This window comes from Lynx rufus, unplaced genomic scaffold (genome assembly GCF_022079265.1).
Source record: "Lynx rufus isolate CCGP_SWC_20201006 ecotype Redwood Valley unplaced genomic scaffold, mLynRuf1.p SCAF_12, whole genome shotgun sequence".
Lineage (NCBI taxonomy): Eukaryota > Metazoa > Chordata > Mammalia > Carnivora > Felidae > Lynx > Lynx rufus.
The window spans coordinates 68,869,217-68,887,979 of record NW_025814826.1 but is presented as its reverse complement, the minus strand read 5'-3'; the positions used below and the strand labels follow the sequence as shown (position 1 = coordinate 68,887,979).

Genomic DNA, 18,763 nt, shown 5'->3' with positions numbered 1-18,763 from the left:
CTAGGTGGCTCAGTCGGTTAAGCACCTGACTCTTGGTTTTGGTCATGATCTCACAGTTTGTGGGTTCAAGCCCCACATTAGACTCTGCGCTGACACACAGAGCCTGCTTAGGATTCTCTCTCCCCTTCCCTTTGCCACTCCACAACTTGTACTCTTGCTCTCAAAAATATATGAATAAACTTTTAAAAACAATGTTGTAGGGAAAATTGGAGGTCTACTTCCAAAAGAAGGAATTTGGACTCTTACCTTATACCATATTAAAAAATTAGCTTAAAATGGATCAACGACCTAAAACTACAAACTTCAGAAAAAAACAGAGGGGCAAATCTTCCTAACTTCGGACTTAGCAATTTCTTGAGTAGGACACACAAAGCACAGGCAACAAAAGAAAAAAATACACTGAACTTCATAAAAATTAAAAACTTTTGTGCAACAAAGGACACTAATAACAATAGACAGAACTCACAGAATTAGAGTAAATATTTCCAAATCATATACCTGGTAAGGGATTACTACGCAAAACATACAAAGAACTCCTACACCTCAACAATAAGAAAGAACCCAATTCAAAAGTTGGCAAAGGACTAGGACAGACATTTCTCCAAATATGATATACAAATGGCCAATAAGTGCCTGAAAAGATGTTCAACATCATTAGTCATCAGGGAAATACAAACCAAAACCACAATGAGATACCACTTCACACCCATTAGTATAGATATTATTTTTAAAAATGGAAAAATTGGGGTGTCTGGCTGGCTCAGTCAGAAGAGCATGCGACTCTTGATCTCAGGGTTGTGAGTTCAAGACCCATGTCGTGTACAGAAATAAATATATCAACCTTTAAAAAATGGAAAATAACAAACGTTGGCAAGGATGTGGAGAAATCAGAACCTTCTATTCATTGCTGGTGGGACTATAAAACGGTACAGCCACTGTGTGGAAAAGTCTGGCCGCTCCTCAAAAAGCTAAACGTGGAATTACCATATGATCCAGCAATTTCACTCCCAGGATTATACCCCAAAGTACTGAAAGGATCCAAAAAATACTTGTATACAACACCCAAGTGCCCACTAAGAGATGAATGGATAAATAAAACATGGTATCTACAAATCAAGGTCATATTTTTCAGGCATAAAAAAATGACATTCTGATACAGGTTACAACATGGATAAATCTTGAGGACATTATGCAAAGCGAAATAAGCTAGATATAAAGGGCAGATACTATATGACTCCATACCTGAAGAAGCCAGAATAGGCAAATTCAGACAGAAAATAGAACAGACTGTCAGCAGCCGAGAGAAAGGGAGAGTTATTATTTAATGCGTACAGAGTTTCTGTTTCAGGTCATAAAAGTTCTGGAAATGGTGGGGATGGTCATACAACATTGTGAGTGTATTTAATGCCACTGAGCTGTACACCTAAAAACGGTAAAAACGGTAAGTTTCAGGTTATGTGTATTTTACCACAATATCACCTCTATTAAGATACACGGAAAAGCATGAACATTAGGCTAATCTTTTTAAATTACAATATGTAAATATGTAGAATTTTTCCAGTGTGACTTTTCTAGGATCGAGGAAATAACAAAGGAAGATCCTCTGTGCTGCAATGACAAGCACGCAGTATTTTCTTTTGACAACGCGCTGAACTGTGTGAAAGGAAGCTTATGCTAAATCAGCAGTAATGGATTCATTTTCTAAACGGAGGGAATCACAAGAACTTCTTTTTGCCTACCTCTCTCTCAATTTCTCTAAAATGAACATGCACAGCTTCGGGATTAAGGAAAGAGTTGCGTTTGTTTTTAATTAGAAATGCCCTTCATCTGTGACAACACTGTACGGACAATAAATAAAGGGGTGGGGTGGGTCATATGGAGAAGTGCACAGCAGAACTCATGGGCCCTCGTCCACAGTCACCTCGCAAAGTCCTCCCGGAGGTGAATCCTCTGATGCTGGCACATGTTGGAACTGTGCCGGAAGGCTTTCCCACACTTGCTGCACTTGTAGGGCTTCTCCCCCGTGTGGATCCTCCGGTGCTGGATGAGGTAAGTACCCTGGCTAAAGGCTTTCTTGCAATCGCTGCATTTGTACGGCTTCTCTCCGTGGTGTGACCTTTGGTGGTGGATGAGTCTGGAACTGTTGTGGAAGGCCTTCCCACACTCACTGCACTTGTACGGCTTCTCTCCCGTGTGGATCCTCTGATGCTGAATAAGGTGTGTGCTTTGGCTGAAGACTTTGCCACAGTCATTACACTCATAGGGCTTCTCTCCAGTGTGGCTTCTCTGATGTTCAACCAGTTTGGTTTTTTGGATGAAGGCTTTCTCACATTCATTGCATTTATAGGGTTTCTCCCCAGTGTGAATTCTTTGATGTTGGATAAGGTTAGAACTTTGGGTAAAGCCTTTGCCACATTCTTTGCACTCAAATGGCTTCTCTCCAGTGTGAGTCCGACGATGCCGGATGAGGATTGAGCCATCACTGAAGGCTTTCCCACAGTCATTGCACTTATAGGGTTTCTCTCCAGTGTGGATTCTCTGGTGGTAAATAAGGGAAGAATAGGCACTGAAGTGTTTCCCGCAATCACCACACTTGTAGGGCTTCTCCCCGGTGTGAATCCTCTGATGCTTCATGAGGTTGGGCCTTTGGTTGAACGTCTTCCCGCACTCACCACACCGGTAGGGGATCTCCCCTGAATGCATCCTTCGGTGACTGATGAACTCGCAGCTCTGGCCGAAGGCTTTCCCACACTCTTCACACTTGTAGGGCTTTTCTTCGCTATGAAGCCGCTGGTGCTTGACGAGGTTAGCACTGTACCTGAAGGCTTTCCCACAGTAACCACAATGATGCAATTTTTTCCCAAGAGGAATTATCTGAGCTTCTTTAGCCAGATTTGCACTGAAGAATTCCCCAGAATCATGGACTACATTTATCTTTTTTGTCCTGTGTACACGCTTATGGTTATTGAGGTATGATCTCTGTTCAAAACTTTGTTCACATATGTCACATTTGTGAGGTCTCTGGTCAGAGATCGGGCTTGACTGGAAGCTGAGGCTCCCTGCAGACTCCTGGATGCTCTCCTCATTAGTCCATGGGACTGGCCTCAGGCATCTCTGTTCCACAGGCTCGTCCAGGCTGTCCTCTGGCTCCCGGACACACGCACGGGCCTCTCCAGGCTCAGGTCCCTGGGAAACGGCACTCTGGCGCCGATCCAGTTCTTCCCCATCAAGCATTTCTCCTGAAGACAACTCACTGTACTCAGTCCTGGTCCCAAGAGCTGAAACAACAAACACATCTCTGGACCACCTGTTCTGACTTCAGAAGGAAGGTACGAAGATGCTGCCAACCATCGGTGCCGTACCGATTCCACCACCTCCAGGGTTACAACGCCTTGCAGAGAGGAGAGCTGGTAGCTCAGAGGCTTAAAGAACTCACCCAAGGCTGCAGTCATATGGCAGTGCAAGTATTTAAACCAGGCCTGACGAATTCTTCCTGCCCGCCTTCTGCCCACAAAACCTTCCTAAGTGCGGCTATAGGGCGCAGGTCCTCATTACAAAGGGACAGAACATGGAAGCTTCATGCCACCATGGAGACCAGGGGGCCCTGAGAGTCACAGAGGACATCTGACAAAGAAGTGAGTCTGAGGCCACTTAACAACAGCTAATTCACCCCAAAATTCAGGGCAGGAAAACCAGGTGCCTCCTCAGGACATCAGAAGGCCAACCTCGTGCCAACCATGGGCCTTGGTGTCCCTGAGCTCCCCCTCGCAGGCTATACCCATTCCTGTGTCTTTTCTCAGGGGCCTGAGAGGCAATTACCAGCCCCTTAAACTCAAGGTGCCACACAGAATGGTTCCTGATACCCTCAAGCCTCCTCTCCTTCCTGCCTTGACCAGACATTCATACACCAACTCCCCTTGCAGAAACATACCACCAGAAAGGTACTTTCTGTGAACCAAGAGAAACATCCACAACGACCCCAAAACGGGGACAACCAAATGTCAACAAGAATGGGAAATATCTTGGAGTGCCTGGGTGGCTGTCGGTTAAGCATCCAACTCTTGACTTCAGCTCAGGTCATGATCTCACAGTTCGTGGATTCGAGCCCCACATCAGTGTGGAGCCTACTTGGGATTCTCTCTCTCCCACTCTTTCTGCCCCGCCCCTGCTCTCTCTCTCTCAAAATAAATTTAAAAAAAAAAAAGAAAATAATTTGTGGTAGATTCACATGGCAGAACATCATGTGGCAACGAAAGAGAACAAACCGAGTCCACCACAGCAGCCCTCACAACGTTCAGATGCGTGAGACAAGACACAGAGCTGAGGGGCAGAGTGCCGTCCCCAGGAGTCAGAGAGAAGGGTCCTGTGAGGAGCAGTGGGAAATGACAGGAGGCCCAGTGGGCTCCCAGGGAACTAGAAAAGTTCTACATCTTGATCTGGAAGAGGATTTTTATAAAAATTCACTGAGTTATAAACAAGATTTACCCTGGTTCTAGAAGTATTTATATTTGAATAAACAAATTTACAAAAGAGAAATTCAAGTCCTTTGAACCAAGAGTTGCTTCTTAGGACATCACCAAGACGTGCAAAATAACGCTTATCAGAGTTGTTCATGGCAATGAAACTACAGAGCACCCTTCCCACTGGCACTTCCAACAAAACCAGTGACTGACTTGTGCATAAAGATGGACACTCATTGGGGCGCCTAGGTGGCTCAGCCGGTTGAGCGTCCGACTTAAGCTCAGGTCACAATCTCACAGTTCGTGAGTTCGAGCCCCGCGTCAGGCTCTGGGCTGACGGCTCAGAGCCTGGAGCCTGCTTCCGATTCTGTGTCTCCCTCTCTCTCTGCCCCTCCCCCATTCATGCTCTGTCTCTGTCTCAAAAATAAATAAACATTAAAAAAAAATTTTTTTTAATAAAAAAAAAAAAAGATGGACACTCATTGAGTGAAAAAGGAGGTGACAGCAGTACACTTGGGAGCACTGCATCCCTGTCAAGAAGCAACATTCGTATGGGCGTGAAACAGCACGAGAAAGGGGAGAGTAGGAACACACTGGTATCTGGGTGATGACATATTCTCTCTTTCTTGTAATGGTCCGTGATTGCCAAGTGGCAATTTTAGTAAAGGAGAATGAAGCGATGGTCTCCATACTATGGCCCTGCCTGACCCTCCTCACAGGGCATGAGCTCTGGAGGGCAGGGCTCCATGAGGTCCCATGGACCCAGCCTTCCCTCACAGCATACCTGAATGCCCTTCCCTCTTCTCCTCTGCCAACAATGCCCCCTCTCACCCTCCTAGAAGATTCAGCTCAAGAATTACCACAATGAGGTACTCAGAATAATGCTGCCCCAATGCACCTTGTTCTCAATTCCGGAACCATTAACCATACACCCTGGACTCCAACAGATGCCTGTTCAGCAGCTGTTGGGGAAGAGGCCCCCTTCACGCACCTGAGACACTGACTCTCGGTCGCCCTTTCCCTTTGGCACCCTGTGCATCCAGGACCCATGGTTCATCCCCTCGCTCCAACTGTGTGATCACCCCAGGCTTGGGACCTGCACGTCCAGCTCCTAAGAAGAAAACAGGGCCTGGGGTTGGTGCCAAGGAACAGGGCTGCACTGAGCATGATCTCACAACATCTCCTTCCTGTGGCAGGAAGAGAAGCACAGGCAAAGTGGGGTGATGGGGAGTCTGGACACTCTGGAGGGCTGGGGGCAGTCGTAAAGAGGCAAATTGAACACAGGGAACAAAAGTGCAGAGGGCTCTCTCTCCTCTTGGAAGGTACACAATCCCTCTGGGGAGGGACCTGTCTCAGGTCTGGAGCAGGAGGCACTCTTATCTGGGAGCTCAGAGTCAGATGACAGAAGCACAGACCCAGCCCTGCCTGGCCCCTCCTCTAGCAGACCAGGCCTGCCCAGGACCAGGGGGAAGAGGCCCCCAGCCCAACCCCTGCTGAGCCCTCAGTTCCCGGGGCTGTTCCCTGAGCTGCATCCTAGTGAGGGGCCTTACCCAGGGAGACCAGATTCCTGTAGGTCTCCAGCATCACGTCCCTGTAGAGGCCCCTCTGAGTAGGGCCCAGACGGCCCCACTCCTCCCGGGAGAATAGCACGGCCACGTCCTCAAAGGTCACCTCAGCCTGGAATGACAAGGGCTGCTGCAGGCCCAGGTGCGACTCAGCGTGGGCCCTGGGGGCAGGTGCCGCAGAAGCATTCTAGGAGCAGCAGCACAGGGGCAGCTACAGGAATGATCCCCCAGCATGACCCAGGGGAGTGGCCCGGGCCCTTGGCTGCTAAGCCAGCTAACTAAGGAAGGCCAGGGGAATCCCAGGGTCACTCCTCCTCTGCTCAACGCCCCAGACCAGACATGCCTCACAGTGCCTGCTGAGGCAGCAGAAGCAGGAAAGCCCTGTGTGGAGACTTCACACCTCCCAGGGAAAACGGATGCTCACCTGGGGCAGGGCAGACAGGTGCAAAGTTGCCATCGCCTGGTACCCTGGGCTTCCAAGGGGAGGAAGTCAGCAGTAAGCCACACTGGTGCTGAGGGAAGAGAAAGGAACACGTGGAGGCCCAGCCTGGCCTCTCCTGTGGGCACCTTCAGGACCACGTTCATCCCCATCAGGGCACAGCTGGCCTCCCAGGCTGACTCTGCTCCCTGCCTGGGGCTACCCTGCCCAACCTGGCACCCAGTACACGGACACGTGCACAACTCCTCGGGTCATCTGCTCCCCTCAACCTCCCTGACACGCCAAGCTGTCTCATTCAGGAGAAAGATGGAGATACCCATTCACTTTACATGAAAGAGTAAAGACAACACGTTAAGTATCGAGAAGAAAAAGAAAAAGAAAATCAACGGAAGGCATAGAACAAAGTCAAAGTACAGACGGCAAAAAATACAACAGCAGTCGAAACAATTCAGTGGATGAGTAATGATAAGAAATAAAACAATTAAACTCACCTACTAGAAGCACAAGACTCTCCAACAGATGCACACAACGCATCTACATAACCTAAAATAAAGTAACACAAAGGCTGAATATAAGACAGATTAAACAAACACTAATTAAAATAAAGCTGTAGAAGATATATACCTTTTCTTTGCCTTTAAAGCTCTTTATTGAAATATGACATTTATGAAGAAGAGTTGAAAAATCCTGAACACACAGCTCCAGAGGCAATCACAAGGGCCCACACCCACAGAACCAGCACCAACGTCAGCCCTCCTGCCCCTGCAGGCACTGCTTCCTCCCTGCACGCCCAAGAGTGAAGCTCTACCCTGAATGCCACCACCACAGATCAGCTGTGCCTCTGGTGAGTTTTTTATCAAAGGAAATAGAAGCTGTCTATACTCTTGACTTCTTCCCCTCATTCATGATATTTGTGAGCTTTTAATATGCATTGCTATGTGTGGATCAGCATTTATTTAAACCAATTAAAACAGAACTGAAAGCAAAAATTATAGGAACAAAAATAACAATACACGTTAATAAAAGGAAAATCCACCAAGAAGACGTAATTACAGACATGTATGTATCTACCAACAAAATCCAAATGTAGAAAGCCAATGCTCTAACTGAAGCAGCAAAGAGGAACCTGGCAAAGCTCCACTGGAATGAGAGATTCTAACACATATCCCTCAGAAGCAAGAGGACTGAGTAGAGAACAGCCACTTAAAACATAGAGAATAAAGTGTCTACTTTCCAAGATGCACATTCAAAACTATTAAAATAACATCATGAACCAGGCAACAATGAAAGTTTCAACAACTTCCAAAGGCTGACATCATTTGGGAAAACATTCTCTCACCAGACCGCTGTTATGCTGGAAATATATGCTAAAAACAAGTACCCCTTTCCAGAAAACCATAAAAATGGAAACAAAGGCCACCTAACAAAAAAAATACATTCTTTAAAAATTTTGTTTTAATGTTTATTTATTTGGAGAGAGAGAGCACGAGCAGGGGAGGGACACAGAGAGAGAGGGAGACAGAGAATCCCAAGCAAGCTCCGCACCATCAGTGCAGAGCCCAACGAGGGGCTTGAACTCACCAAACAAGAGATCATGACCCGAGCTGAATCCAATAATCAGACATTTAACAAACTGAGCCACACAGATGCCCCGAAAAATGTGCATTCTTTTTTTTTTTAATTTTTTTTTCAACGTTTATTTATTTTTGGGACAGAGAGAGACAGAGCATGAACGGGGGAGGGGCAGAGAGAGAGGGAGACACAGAATCGGAAACAGGCTCCAGGCTCTGAGCCATCAGCCCAGAGCCTGACACGGGGCTCGAACTCACGGACCGCGAGATCGTGACCTGGCTGAAGTCGGACGCTTAACCGACTGCGCCACCCAGGCGCCCCGAAAAATGTGCATTCTTAATACACTTATTTTAGCATAAGAGAGACTGAAATAAACTATCTAAACATTCAATAAGAAATTAGACACAGACTGAGAAAAGTGGATTCAAAGAAAGATTAAAAAAAAAAAAAAAAAAAAAAGAACACCACTCAATTTAAAGAAACAAAATAATATCTGGGGCACCTGGGTAGCTCAACTGGTTAAGCGTCTGATTTGATTTCAGCTCGAGTCATGACCTGACCTCACAGTTTGTGAGATTGAGCCCGAGATGGGCTCCACACTGACAGTGTGGGAGCTTGCTTGGGATTCTGTCTCTCTCTCCTCTCTCTGCCCTGCACCCCCCCTTATGTGTGCTCTCTCTCTCTCTCAAAATAAGTAAACATTTTAAAATACATAAAATAAAGAAACAGAAAATAACACTGGTCCTTTAGAATGCTAATAACAAATATCTGGCAAGTCCAATGAGGGGGAGGCAGCAGAAAAGATAGAAAAAGAAATACTATTAAAAACAAAAAAGTCAGGGAGGGGGGCACCTCGGTGGCTCAGTCAGTTAACCACCCAACTCTTGATTTGGGCTGTCATGATTAGAGGGTTGTGGGATCAAGCCCTGTGTCAGGCTCCACACTGAGTATGGACCCTGCTTAACATTCTCCACCCCCCCCGCCCTCTCTCTCTCTCTCTCTCTCTGCCCCTAGCCCCTCTCCCCTACTGACGCTCTCTGAAATGAAATGAAATGAAATGAAATGAAATGAAATGAAATGAAACACAACTCTACATACCATGCATTCAACAATGGCCATCAAGTGTTGTCCAAAATGCCAGGGACAAAATGGTAAAACTTCACTAAAGGACATCAAAAAGACCTACGGAGAAACAGACAGTATTCATAAATAGGAGGATTCGATATCATAAAAATGTCAGCTCTGCTCAAACAAACCTATTAATTCTGTGCAATCAAAATTGCAACAGGACATAACACGAAATCTGACAAAAATGACTAAATATCAAAATAATGATCCACGATTAACTAAGACAGTGCCAAAAAAGAAGTAAGGTAGGCAGAGGCATGCCCTACCACCTATCAAGACTTACTGTAAGGCTATGGTAATAAAAGCAAAGTGTAAGCAAAGTAAAGAAGATAACGAATAGAGCCATGCATATGTTAATGACATGCTATTCATAATGGTACCAACACAACTGATTTTCCTTAGGAAAATAAAATTCAATCCCTGCCTCCTATGGCCAACAAAAATATATTTTAAGCACATAGAAGCCCTAAATATATTTTTTTTCAAATTACAGCTATTCTAGGAAAATACACAAAATACAGTCCATAGAGGAGAAGTTGCTTAATTTTACTCCAAAAATTTTTCTGTACAAAACACAAAATTAAAAGACAAGATGCAGAGTGAAAGATATTTGCAGACATAATACATAAGAAAAGATACACAGAATATATCTTAAAACACACACACACACACACACACACACACACACACACACACACGGACAAGACCATTCATTTAAGAAACTAAACACAGAATGACTTGGTAAGTCACAGATGATGAAATCAAAGAGTCCAATAAACATTTGAAACGATCTTCAACGTCATTGAGAATTGGAGAAATGCAAATTCAAGACTTCTCTCCCCACAGTTTGGGAAAAATATAAAATGCTTCGCAATATCAAGTGTTGAAGACATAAAGAACAATGAGATTCTCAGGGTCCTGCGGGAATATAAACTGGTACAGTCACTCTGGAAATCCACCTGGCACCACCTGGAAGAGCTGAAACCCTGTAAATTCAGTCAGGAAACCTAATTCTAGGTATGTGCCCTATAAAAACTCTTGCTAATGCACACAACAAGATACACAAGAATGCTACCATGTGGCTGTGTGTACCAAAACAAACAAACAAAAAAACACCCCAAAATCAGAAACTTCAGTATCTACTATCAGGGAACAGTCACGGTCACAGCGATTGAAAGAAATGAACCACATCAATGTCAGAGGCAATACAAAGCTATAAGGTTGAATGAAACTGTTAAGTGCAGGATATCAATAGTACATAATGTACGGTATGCAGACTTTTAAACACAAAAACTCTAGTGGGTATGTAAAGGTATAAGAAAATGTGTTGACAGCAAAATAATAATCAACAGAGTGAAAAGGCACCTAAGGAATGGGAGAAAATATTTACAAACCATGTATCTGATAAGGAATCAAGATCTAAAATATATAAAGACCTCACACAACTCCACAGGTTAAAAACCAAAAACCCAACTTAAAATGGGCAAAGAACCTAAATTTCTCCCTCAAAGCATACAAATGACCAACAGGTACATGAAAAAGTGCTCAACATCACCAGAGAACTGCAAATAAAACCACAATGAGTTATCACCTCACACCTGTCACAATGAGCATTATCAAAAAGCAAAAGATAAGTGCTGGTGAGGATATGGAGAAAAGGGAGCCCTTGTGCACTGTTGGTGAGAACGTAAATTGGGGCAGCCATTATGGAAAACAATGCAGAGGCGCTTCAAAAAATTGAAAATAGAACTAGCAAATGATCCACCAATCCCACATCTTGTTATATTATCCAAAGGAAATGAAATCACTCCCTGAGAGATCTGCACTCCCATGGTCACTGCAGCATTATTCACAATAGGCAAGACAAGGAAACAACCTAAGTGTCCAACGATAGATGTAGGGATACAAGATGTGGTACATATACACAATGGAATGTGACTCAGCCACAAAGAATGAAATCTTGCCATTTGCTACAACATGGGTAAACCTGGAAAATATCATGCTAAGTGAAATAAACCAGACACAGAAAGACAAATACTACATGATCTCACTAACATGTGGTATCTAAGGGCCCAAATCATAGAAGCAGAGAGTAGAATGGTTTGGCTGCCAGGTTGGGAAAAATGGAGACATATCCATCAGAGTACAAACTTTCAGTTGCGCTAGATGAGTAAGTTCTGGAGATATAACATACAGCACTGTGACTACAGTTAACATTACTGTATTGTAACTCTGAAACTTGCTCAGAGGGTAGATCTTAAATATCCTCACCACAGAATAAACAAAAAAAGGGCACCTGGGTGGCTCAGTAGGTTAAGCATCTGACTCGATATCAGCTCCAGTCACGATCTCACTGCTAAGATTGAGACCTGCGTCGGGCTCTGTGCTGACAGCAAAGAACATGCTTGTGATTCTCTCTCTCCCTCTCTCTCCGCCCCTCCCCTCCTAGTGCTCACTCTCCCTCAAAACGAAAAAAAGAAAACAAAAAAAGCAAATGGTGCCTGTGTGAGGTGCTGGATGTGATTATCTCACAATGTACACCTGTATCAAAACATCAAGTGTACATTTAAAACTTCCACAATTCCTGTTTGTCAATTACACCTCCATAAAACTAAAACAAAATAAAAAACTAATGAAACTATGTCCAAACTAAGGGTTGCTTTGGGAAGCAAATGGGACTGGGGACCCTGCCTCTAAGGGCAATTTCACTTCAACAGCTTTCTTAAAAAAATAAAAACAAAAACTAGGAGCGCCTGGCTGGCTCAGTCAGTGGAGCATGCAACTCTTAACCTCTCAGGGTCATGAGTTCAAGCCCCAGTTCAAGACTCTCATGGAGTCTACTTTAAAAAAAAAAAGGAGGGGGGGATGCCTGGCTGGCTCAGTCCCTATAGTATGCTACTTCCTTAACCTTGGGGACACAAGTTCAAGCCTCACATGGGGCATAGAGATTGTTTAAAACAAATAAATAATGTATTTTTTAAAAATTGAAAGCTTGAAATACACGTGGCAAACCTAGTCACTAGTGTTTGCTAATCTATTCTCCATATTTTTAAGTTTTCTCTAAAAAAGATTTTTTTTAATGTTTTCAAAGCACAAAAACATGGCGTATTTTTTTAAATACATTTTTTAAAACGTCTTCAGTTCCTGACCTTGAATAGAGGCCTCTAAGAAGACACATAAAAACGTGGCTGCTAGGGGAGCCTGAGTGGTTCAGTCGGTTGGGCGACCGACTTCAGCTCAGGTCGTGATCTCACAGTCTGTGGGTTCCAGCCCCCATCGGGGCTGCTCCGAGCCTGCTTCGGATTCTGTGTCTCCCTCTCTCTGCCCCTCCCACACTCACGCTCTGTCGGTCTGTCGGTCTGTCTCTCTCTCAAAGATAAAACAAACATTAAAAAAATTTGAAAAAACAAAAACAAAAAGCGTGGCTGTTAAGAGAAGGCCTTGGAGCGCCAGAGGCAAAAGAGGATGGTTAGGAAGGTATATCGGTGGGGCAGGCATTTCGGGGAATTGCTAAAGGCAAGAGGGAAGCGAGGGGCACGGGAAGGGGGATGGTAAATGGGAAGGACAAGAGCCGAGGAGAAAGAGTGTGTTTTGGCATTAACTGACCCAAGCTAGAGACCTGGTGAGGAGACAGATGGGGCTAGGGACAGGGAACAGGACGACTCAGTGGAGAAGCGGGGGGGGGGGGGGGGGGGGGGGGGGGGGGAGAGAGCTGGGGAGGAGTGGGGAATACAACCTGGACCCACATGCGAGGGAAAGACTCGGCTCAAGCCGGGGGCTATGGTAGCGGGGTTTATTTGGAGAGCTGGCTTACCGTCTGCGGGGTGGAGAGGAGCTGGCAAGGAGAGGGCCTCGAGTCACCAGGCCATGAGGGTCCCGGGCATCCCGGGACGCAGCCCTCTAGGGCGACCTGGGAAGAGGAATGCAGTGGAGAGACGCCTAGGCTCCCGGAGTCATAAAACCCGGGAAGGGGAGTCTCGGGCGGGGCAGGGGCCCGGCAAGGAAGGACTCCCGGCCAGGGCGATCGGAGAGCGGGACGCCAGGTTTGGGGAGGACACCAGTCGGGGTTTGGGACCCATCGGAAAACGCCGGAGCAGGAACAGGGCTTTTCGTGAGGACTCCGAGAGTGGGGAGGGAGCCTGCCCGAGGGACGCCGGGCGGGAGAGGTCGTCGACAGCGGGGTGGGCCCCGGCCCGAGCATCGCGTTGCTACAGGGAAGGGCTGGCACCCGCGCCCGGGAGACCTCGCGGTCACCGCCGCCCCCACCCAGCCACACTCACCTCAGCACCGCAGAGGAGCCGCCGCCGGGCCAGGCCCCAATAGCCCCACCCGCTGCAGCACGGCAATCCAACCGGAAGTGACCTCCCCACCCCGCGTCTGAAACCGGAGGTACCCTGGGGCCGCTCTGGGAAACGGACTCCTAGTCTCTGTAGTTAGTCTCCCTAAGGAACTGTAAACTCCGTGCCGGAAGCCGGGAGCGCTGCCACTGGGTGGCAGCCTGGAACCATGACCCCGAAGCTTCAGATCTGAGGCAAGGGGAGGCTTAGGAACCCGTTTCGAAGATTAATAAACTACAGCAATTTTCAGGGGAAAGCTCTCTAGTAATTCCTCAAGGCACTGCCACCAACAAAAGAACAGGTCCTTTCCTTTACAGAGAATGGCAGAGAAGCCACGTGATGACCAAGAAAGACGCTTATTGGTTAGAGCCCCCTTAGTTCAGCACACTGAACGCAAGCTGCGTCCACTCTAACTGGGATAAGGGGTTCCCGGGTGCTTGCTAGTAGAACAAAGCCTCCCTGGGGCCACTTCTCGGCCAATGATCCAGACCGCTTTATCCAGAAGGGGAAAGCAGTGACAGGCAGGTTATTCTACAGATCAGGTGACCAAGCCTAGCCCTCTTTCGTTAAAGAGGAAACCCCAGCCTCCTGTATGTTCTACCCATTACCAAGGCCTGGCCCTGCTAGGTTCACTGTCTAGGTGTGGTGGGTGGTCAAGAGGCCAGTGGAGACTGGGAAAGCAAGACCTGTGGGCAAGGTTCATGCTAGAGACAAGTGCAGACCCCACCAAGAAGCCACCTGGCAACAACCAAAAGGTCTACTCTCTGGTGGGAGACGCCTGACTGCACACAGCCTCTCGAAACAACCCTGAGGTGACTGGTTCTGATGCACTCTGGGAGATGGTCCCCAGGAACTCTCAGTCCCTTGCCTTCCTGCCTGTGGTCTGTACAAGGAGTGTTCTACCTCAACCAGCCACCAACCTCTCTGCCCCCAGCCTTCCTGCTTCAAGGTATCACTTATAGCCCCTGCTTTTTACACAGGTTCACAAAGGGAACTACTGGGGCAGGGAGCTCTGGGAAGCAAGTGTCCCGGTACTGAGGCTGCCATTACCGTCTCTGCGCCAGACTGGCTCAGCATTACCTGCCTTGGATCTACCACCTTTGATGAACTGTCAAAAGTTTGGGACAAGGTACCATGAGCCAAACAGGGAGCCCATTTGTCCTGAGAAGCTAACCTATCCTGGTCCTGGCTTCCCACTGTAGGATGGCTTCCTGGCTCTCCAGCCTGCAGCTTCAGGAGCACCACTCTCACCCCAAAGAATCCATACCCTGACCTAGATCCTCCAAGCACTCGAGAGAAGTTAACACAGATGTGGGCAGAATTCTCTGCTCTGTGTACTGCACGGCACAGTAGTTTCCAGGAATCAAGTTGTGAAGATCCCTAGCACCCCACCTCTTCTTTCCAGAGCTTTCACTGTTCACTGGTGCATCTAACTTCATCTTCCTTCTCCTTACACAAAGAGCTCCATGGAGGTCCTCCTGGCAAAGACCCTTCCCTCTGAAACCACAAGCAAGCACAGCTTAGTGGCAAAAGGACAGATTTTATTGAGCTCCTCATCCCTAGTTTTCTTTCTCCTGCACAGTCTTGGTTCCCCGCAGACGCCCGGTCCGGCGGGCAGCAATAAGACCCACTTTGCGGCCAGCAGGAGCATCTCTGCGGATAGTAGAGGGTTTGCCAATGTGCTGGTGGTTGCCACCTCCAAAAGGATGCTCCACAGGCTGCAAGCAGAAAAAAGTGGTATTAACATAGGGATGTGGACCCCATCTACCTCAGGACTTGGGTAAGAGCAGGATCAACTGACATGTGCCAACAAACCGTAACACAAAAAGGCTCACGTTACGTAACCTCTACCAGAGAGGAGACACTCCAGGAAAGCACCTGTCCATCCAGCCTCCCAGCCCCCAAATCCCTCAACACCCCAACTGCCCGATTTCTGGGTTACTTACATTCATGGCCACACCACGCACACGTGGCCAACAATTCCTCTTCGCCTTATACTTGTGGTAAGCACGCCCAGCCTTCAGAATGGGCTTGTCGATGCGGCCACCTCCAGCCACCACACCTGTTGGGGAGATCAGGCACCTGAGGGAGGTGCACCATACCCTCCCAGAACTTCAGGACCCTATCAGGCTCTGAGCATCCTTGCCAGTACCCCACCCCCACACCAACCACCCTCTCACAACAGTCCTACACCATCACACAGTTCCCAAAATTTCATTAACACCCCAAAACTACCACTGAGCATTAAGACCCTTCGCAACCCAGGAGCCAACATTAAATTTTTCTGGATTTCTCAGGCAGCCAAACCAAGCCTTTCCCCACGTCATCTGTAATGTCGACCTCAACCCATGATTCTCCAGGGAAGCTCCCACTTTGCTGTGTCGGAGCGGATCACTCAATCTAACCTCCAAACACCAACAGGATGGCTAACCCAGCCTGACACACACATCTTGGCCAATTTTGCTTACTTCGTAGTAAACATACACTCAACAGCATCCCTTGAGTTTGCCACAAGAATAAAAAGATATTGCCCAAATAGCAAAGTGAGCCAGGGGTCAAATCTTCCTTAAAGCATTTCCTAGTAGCTTAAAAAAAGTTACACATCCCTGAAAAAGCTCTTAACTACATGGACGTGACAGCAGGAATCACGGAAGGGCAGATTAGGCCACGCTACAGACAAGTCTGACCAACAAGTCCCAAAGCCCAGCTCTAGCTGTTGACTTCACAGGCACAGTGTTCAACTGCTGCCTGCCACTCACCAACCACAGCTCTGTTGGCTGAAGAAATTACTTTCTTTGAGCCGGAAGGCAGCTTCACTCGAGTCTTCTTGGTCTCTGGATTGTGGGAGATGACAGTGGCGTAGTTTCCGGAGGCTCGGGCCAACTTGCCCCGGTCACCAGGCTTCTCCTCCAGACAACACACAATAGTGCCCTCAGGCATAGTGCCCACCGGGAGCACATTGCCTATGTTGAGCTGGGCTGCAAGAAGCACCATAGGTCAGTACAGCAAAGTGGTCCCCCTTAACTACTGCTGATCAGAAGCAATGCAAACCCAAGTCCCCAAGAAGGCCAGCACAGCCCACAACATCCAGCCTCCTCCTACACAGCTCTCTGGGCATCCCCTCTAGTGTGTTTAGCCAAACAGCTCTCACTAGGTGAGACTTCTGCCTGGATGTTCCTCCTGACTTACGATGTAACCCTCCTCCCAGCAACCACAGGTCCAATCCCCTCCCCATCTCGACCTTCCACACCACACGCAAAGCTTACCCTTTAAAAAAAAAAAATTTTTTTTTTTAATTTGAGAAGAAAAAGAAAAAAAAAAATAAAAACAAAAACGTGCGCGCAAGCGAGTCAAGGGCAGAGAGAGGAGGAGAGAGAAAATCCCAAGGAGGCTCCACACTGTCAGCGTCAGCGCCACCGCGGGGCTCGACGCCTCCAACCGAGATCAAGACCTGAACCGAAATCAAAAACCCGACGCTTAAGAGACAGGCAACCCAGGCGTCCGCGAAGCTTACCCTTCTTGCCGCAGTACACGAACTGGCCGGTGTGGATGCCCTCAGCAGCGATGAACAGCTCCGTCCGCTTCTTGAACCGGTACGGATCCCGAAAGACTACCTTGGCGAGGGGTGCACCGCGACCCGGGTCGTGGATGATGTCCTGCGGACCGAGGTGGCATGAGTGGCGGGTCCCGGCGAGGCGCCCCGTGTCCCCACCCGCCCGCACGGGATCCCCGTACCTTCACGATGCCCTTGATGTAGCCGTGTCGCTCAGCGAAGTCCACGGCTCGCAGACGCGCAGCGCCCTTGCGGTGCTTGACGTGCGCGCGGAACACCGAGCCGGCGCCCTTTCTCTGCCCACGGATGACGCGGCCCATGGCGGCTGTCTGAAGGCGGCTTACGGTCAGCGCCCGGGCGGCCCAGGCAGCCCCACCACCCTAGCTTCAGAGTCCCGGGTCCCCAGGATCCTCCCTCCAGGTCCCGACCCTTTCCCACCCCCATCCCTGGCCCTGCACCCCATCTCTCTCTCAGGAATCCCGCCGGGGTCCCTAGCTGACCCCAGGGCAGCGGATGGCGGCGGATAATGCCAGAGCCGCCACGCCACATACACGTCCTACCTGCTGCCGAGCGCGGCCGGAAGAGGAGACACGACGGAGGAGAGCCGCCTTATCTTCCGGGGCGGGGCCGAGAGCCCCTTGACCTTACGGCACGGCCGTGAGCCCAGTGCAGGCCGGGATTTGTAGTCATCCCGCGGGTGCCCGCGGCCCTTACCCGGCCGCCGGGGCGCCAGGTCACGCAGGTGACCGGATGTCCTGCAGCGGGGTCCCTGTGGACGGGGCCCGGGAGGAGGCGGGAGGGATGTCCGGACTTCACAGAAGTCTCACGGAGGACGAGCGTCGCCCACTGAGCGGCCGAGGAGACTCCCCCCTCCCCCACCCCCCCCCACTCCCTCCCCCCCCACTCCCCCGAGAGGTTGGGTGACTTTCCAGGGTTACGCGGACCCGGATAGAACGACTTACTCCGGGCGCGGAGTCGCAGGGGTCCTCTCTTGGCCTGGCGAATGCCCCCTTATATAGCTAGAGCTCCTTGCAAGGTTACTGGCTCCCGTCTAGGGCAACGGCCGCTTTCTAGGGTGAGGCCCTTCCTTGTAGGGTTGTGGGCCCCCTTTTAAAATGGGTGGACGGTTTGGGGGAACGTGGTGGCTTACAGAAGACGGGGGTCTGGACGAAAAATAGCAAATGTTCAACCACCGCGGGTGCGGCCGCTCCGGGCACGTTGCGACTCTGTGCACTGATAGGTTTTCGGAGAGGTCAGAGTGGCCGTACCCGGATGTGGGTATTGGGGAGAGAGACGGGGGCACCCTGGTCTTTGCTTGGACGACCCGGGCAGGGCATGGTTGGCGACGGTCGAGGAGGCTGCCACGGACAGATTGGGCGACAGTAGAGGTGCGGGAGTTTCAGCTGGGATGGTGGGACCTCCAGGGAGGAGGAGTGTCGCCCTCCTGCTCCCTACACCACTCCCTCCCGGGCACGTGGAGGAGGGAAAGTGAGGCCAGGAAATGGAGAGGGCAGAACTGGTGGCTTGGGAAGGGGGAGAAGAAGAGAGTGAACCATGTCACCGCTGCGAGAATGAGGAAAGGGAGACTGGACAAATGACCCTGAGGTGAGGGAACACGATGAGCCTCCTCAGAACCCTATAGGGAGGGGTGGGTGAGGTTGGAGTTGAGAAAGGGAACAGCTGGTGGGGGACCCTTGGAGTGTGAGCTG

At 49.0% G+C, this 18,763-nt stretch overlaps 2 protein-coding genes across 5 annotated transcripts; both read right to left on the bottom strand.

The window, feature by feature from the left end:
• Positions 1-1,107: 1,107 nt before the first annotated feature.
• Positions 1,108-13,516, bottom strand: ZNF34 (zinc finger protein 34). Of its 4 annotated transcripts, XM_047074374.1 has the most exons (8): positions 13,445-13,516; positions 12,979-13,074; positions 9,135-9,218; positions 6,956-7,007; positions 6,450-6,537; positions 6,011-6,155; positions 5,452-5,571; positions 1,108-3,278 (listed from the first exon to the last, which is right to left on the bottom strand). In XM_047074374.1, exons 5-8 carry the CDS (start codon positions 6,480-6,482, stop codon positions 1,918-1,920), a joined length of 1,659 nt encoding a protein of 552 aa, XP_046930330.1. In that variant the 5' UTR covers positions 6,483-6,537; positions 6,956-7,007; positions 9,135-9,218; positions 12,979-13,074; positions 13,445-13,516; the 3' UTR covers positions 1,108-1,917. The 4 variants fall into 4 exon arrangements, with proteins under 4 accessions (XP_046930330.1, XP_046930331.1, XP_046930333.1 ...); XM_047074375.1 differs by lacking the exon at positions 12,979-13,074 and having other exon boundaries at positions 13,445-13,490; XM_047074377.1 differs by lacking the exon at positions 13,445-13,516 and having other exon boundaries at positions 6,011-6,137; positions 12,979-13,430.
• A 1,505-nt stretch (positions 13,517-15,021) lies between these two features.
• On the bottom strand, positions 15,022-17,690 carry RPL8 (ribosomal protein L8). Its single transcript, XM_047074378.1, has 6 exons — positions 17,615-17,690; positions 17,237-17,383; positions 17,016-17,157; positions 16,261-16,479; positions 15,448-15,563; positions 15,022-15,219 (listed from the first exon to the last, which is right to left on the bottom strand). Exons 2-6 carry the CDS (start codon positions 17,372-17,374, stop codon positions 15,061-15,063), a joined length of 774 nt encoding a protein of 257 aa, XP_046930334.1. The 5' UTR covers positions 17,375-17,383; positions 17,615-17,690; the 3' UTR covers positions 15,022-15,060.
• Positions 17,691-18,763: the final 1,073 nt, after the last annotated feature.

Excerpts from the sequence above, each read along its gene's own strand:
- ZNF34 (XM_047074374.1), bottom strand. The coding sequence starts at position 6,482 with ATGGCAACTTTGCACCTGTCTGCCCTGCCCCAG. Across the intron at positions 6,156-6,449 it reads ACCTGTCTGCCCTGCCCCAG|CAGCCCTTGTCATTCCAGGC; the intron begins GTGAGCATCCGT and ends CTGGGCCTGCAG. Across the intron at positions 3,279-5,451 it reads ACCGAGAGTCAGTGTCTCAG|CTCTTGGGACCAGGACTGAG; the intron begins GTGCGTGAAGGG and ends TTGTTGTTTCAG.
- RPL8 (XM_047074378.1), bottom strand. The coding sequence starts at position 17,374 with ATGGGCCGCGTCATCCGTGGGCAGAGAAAGGGCGCCGGCTCGGTGTTC. Across the intron at positions 16,480-17,015 it reads CGTGTACTGCGGCAAGAAGG|CCCAGCTCAACATAGGCAAT; the intron begins GTAAGCTTCGCG and ends TGCTTCTTGCAG. Across the intron at positions 15,564-16,260 it reads AGCCAACAGAGCTGTGGTTG|GTGTGGTGGCTGGAGGTGGC; the intron begins GTGAGTGGCAGG and ends TCTCCCCAACAG.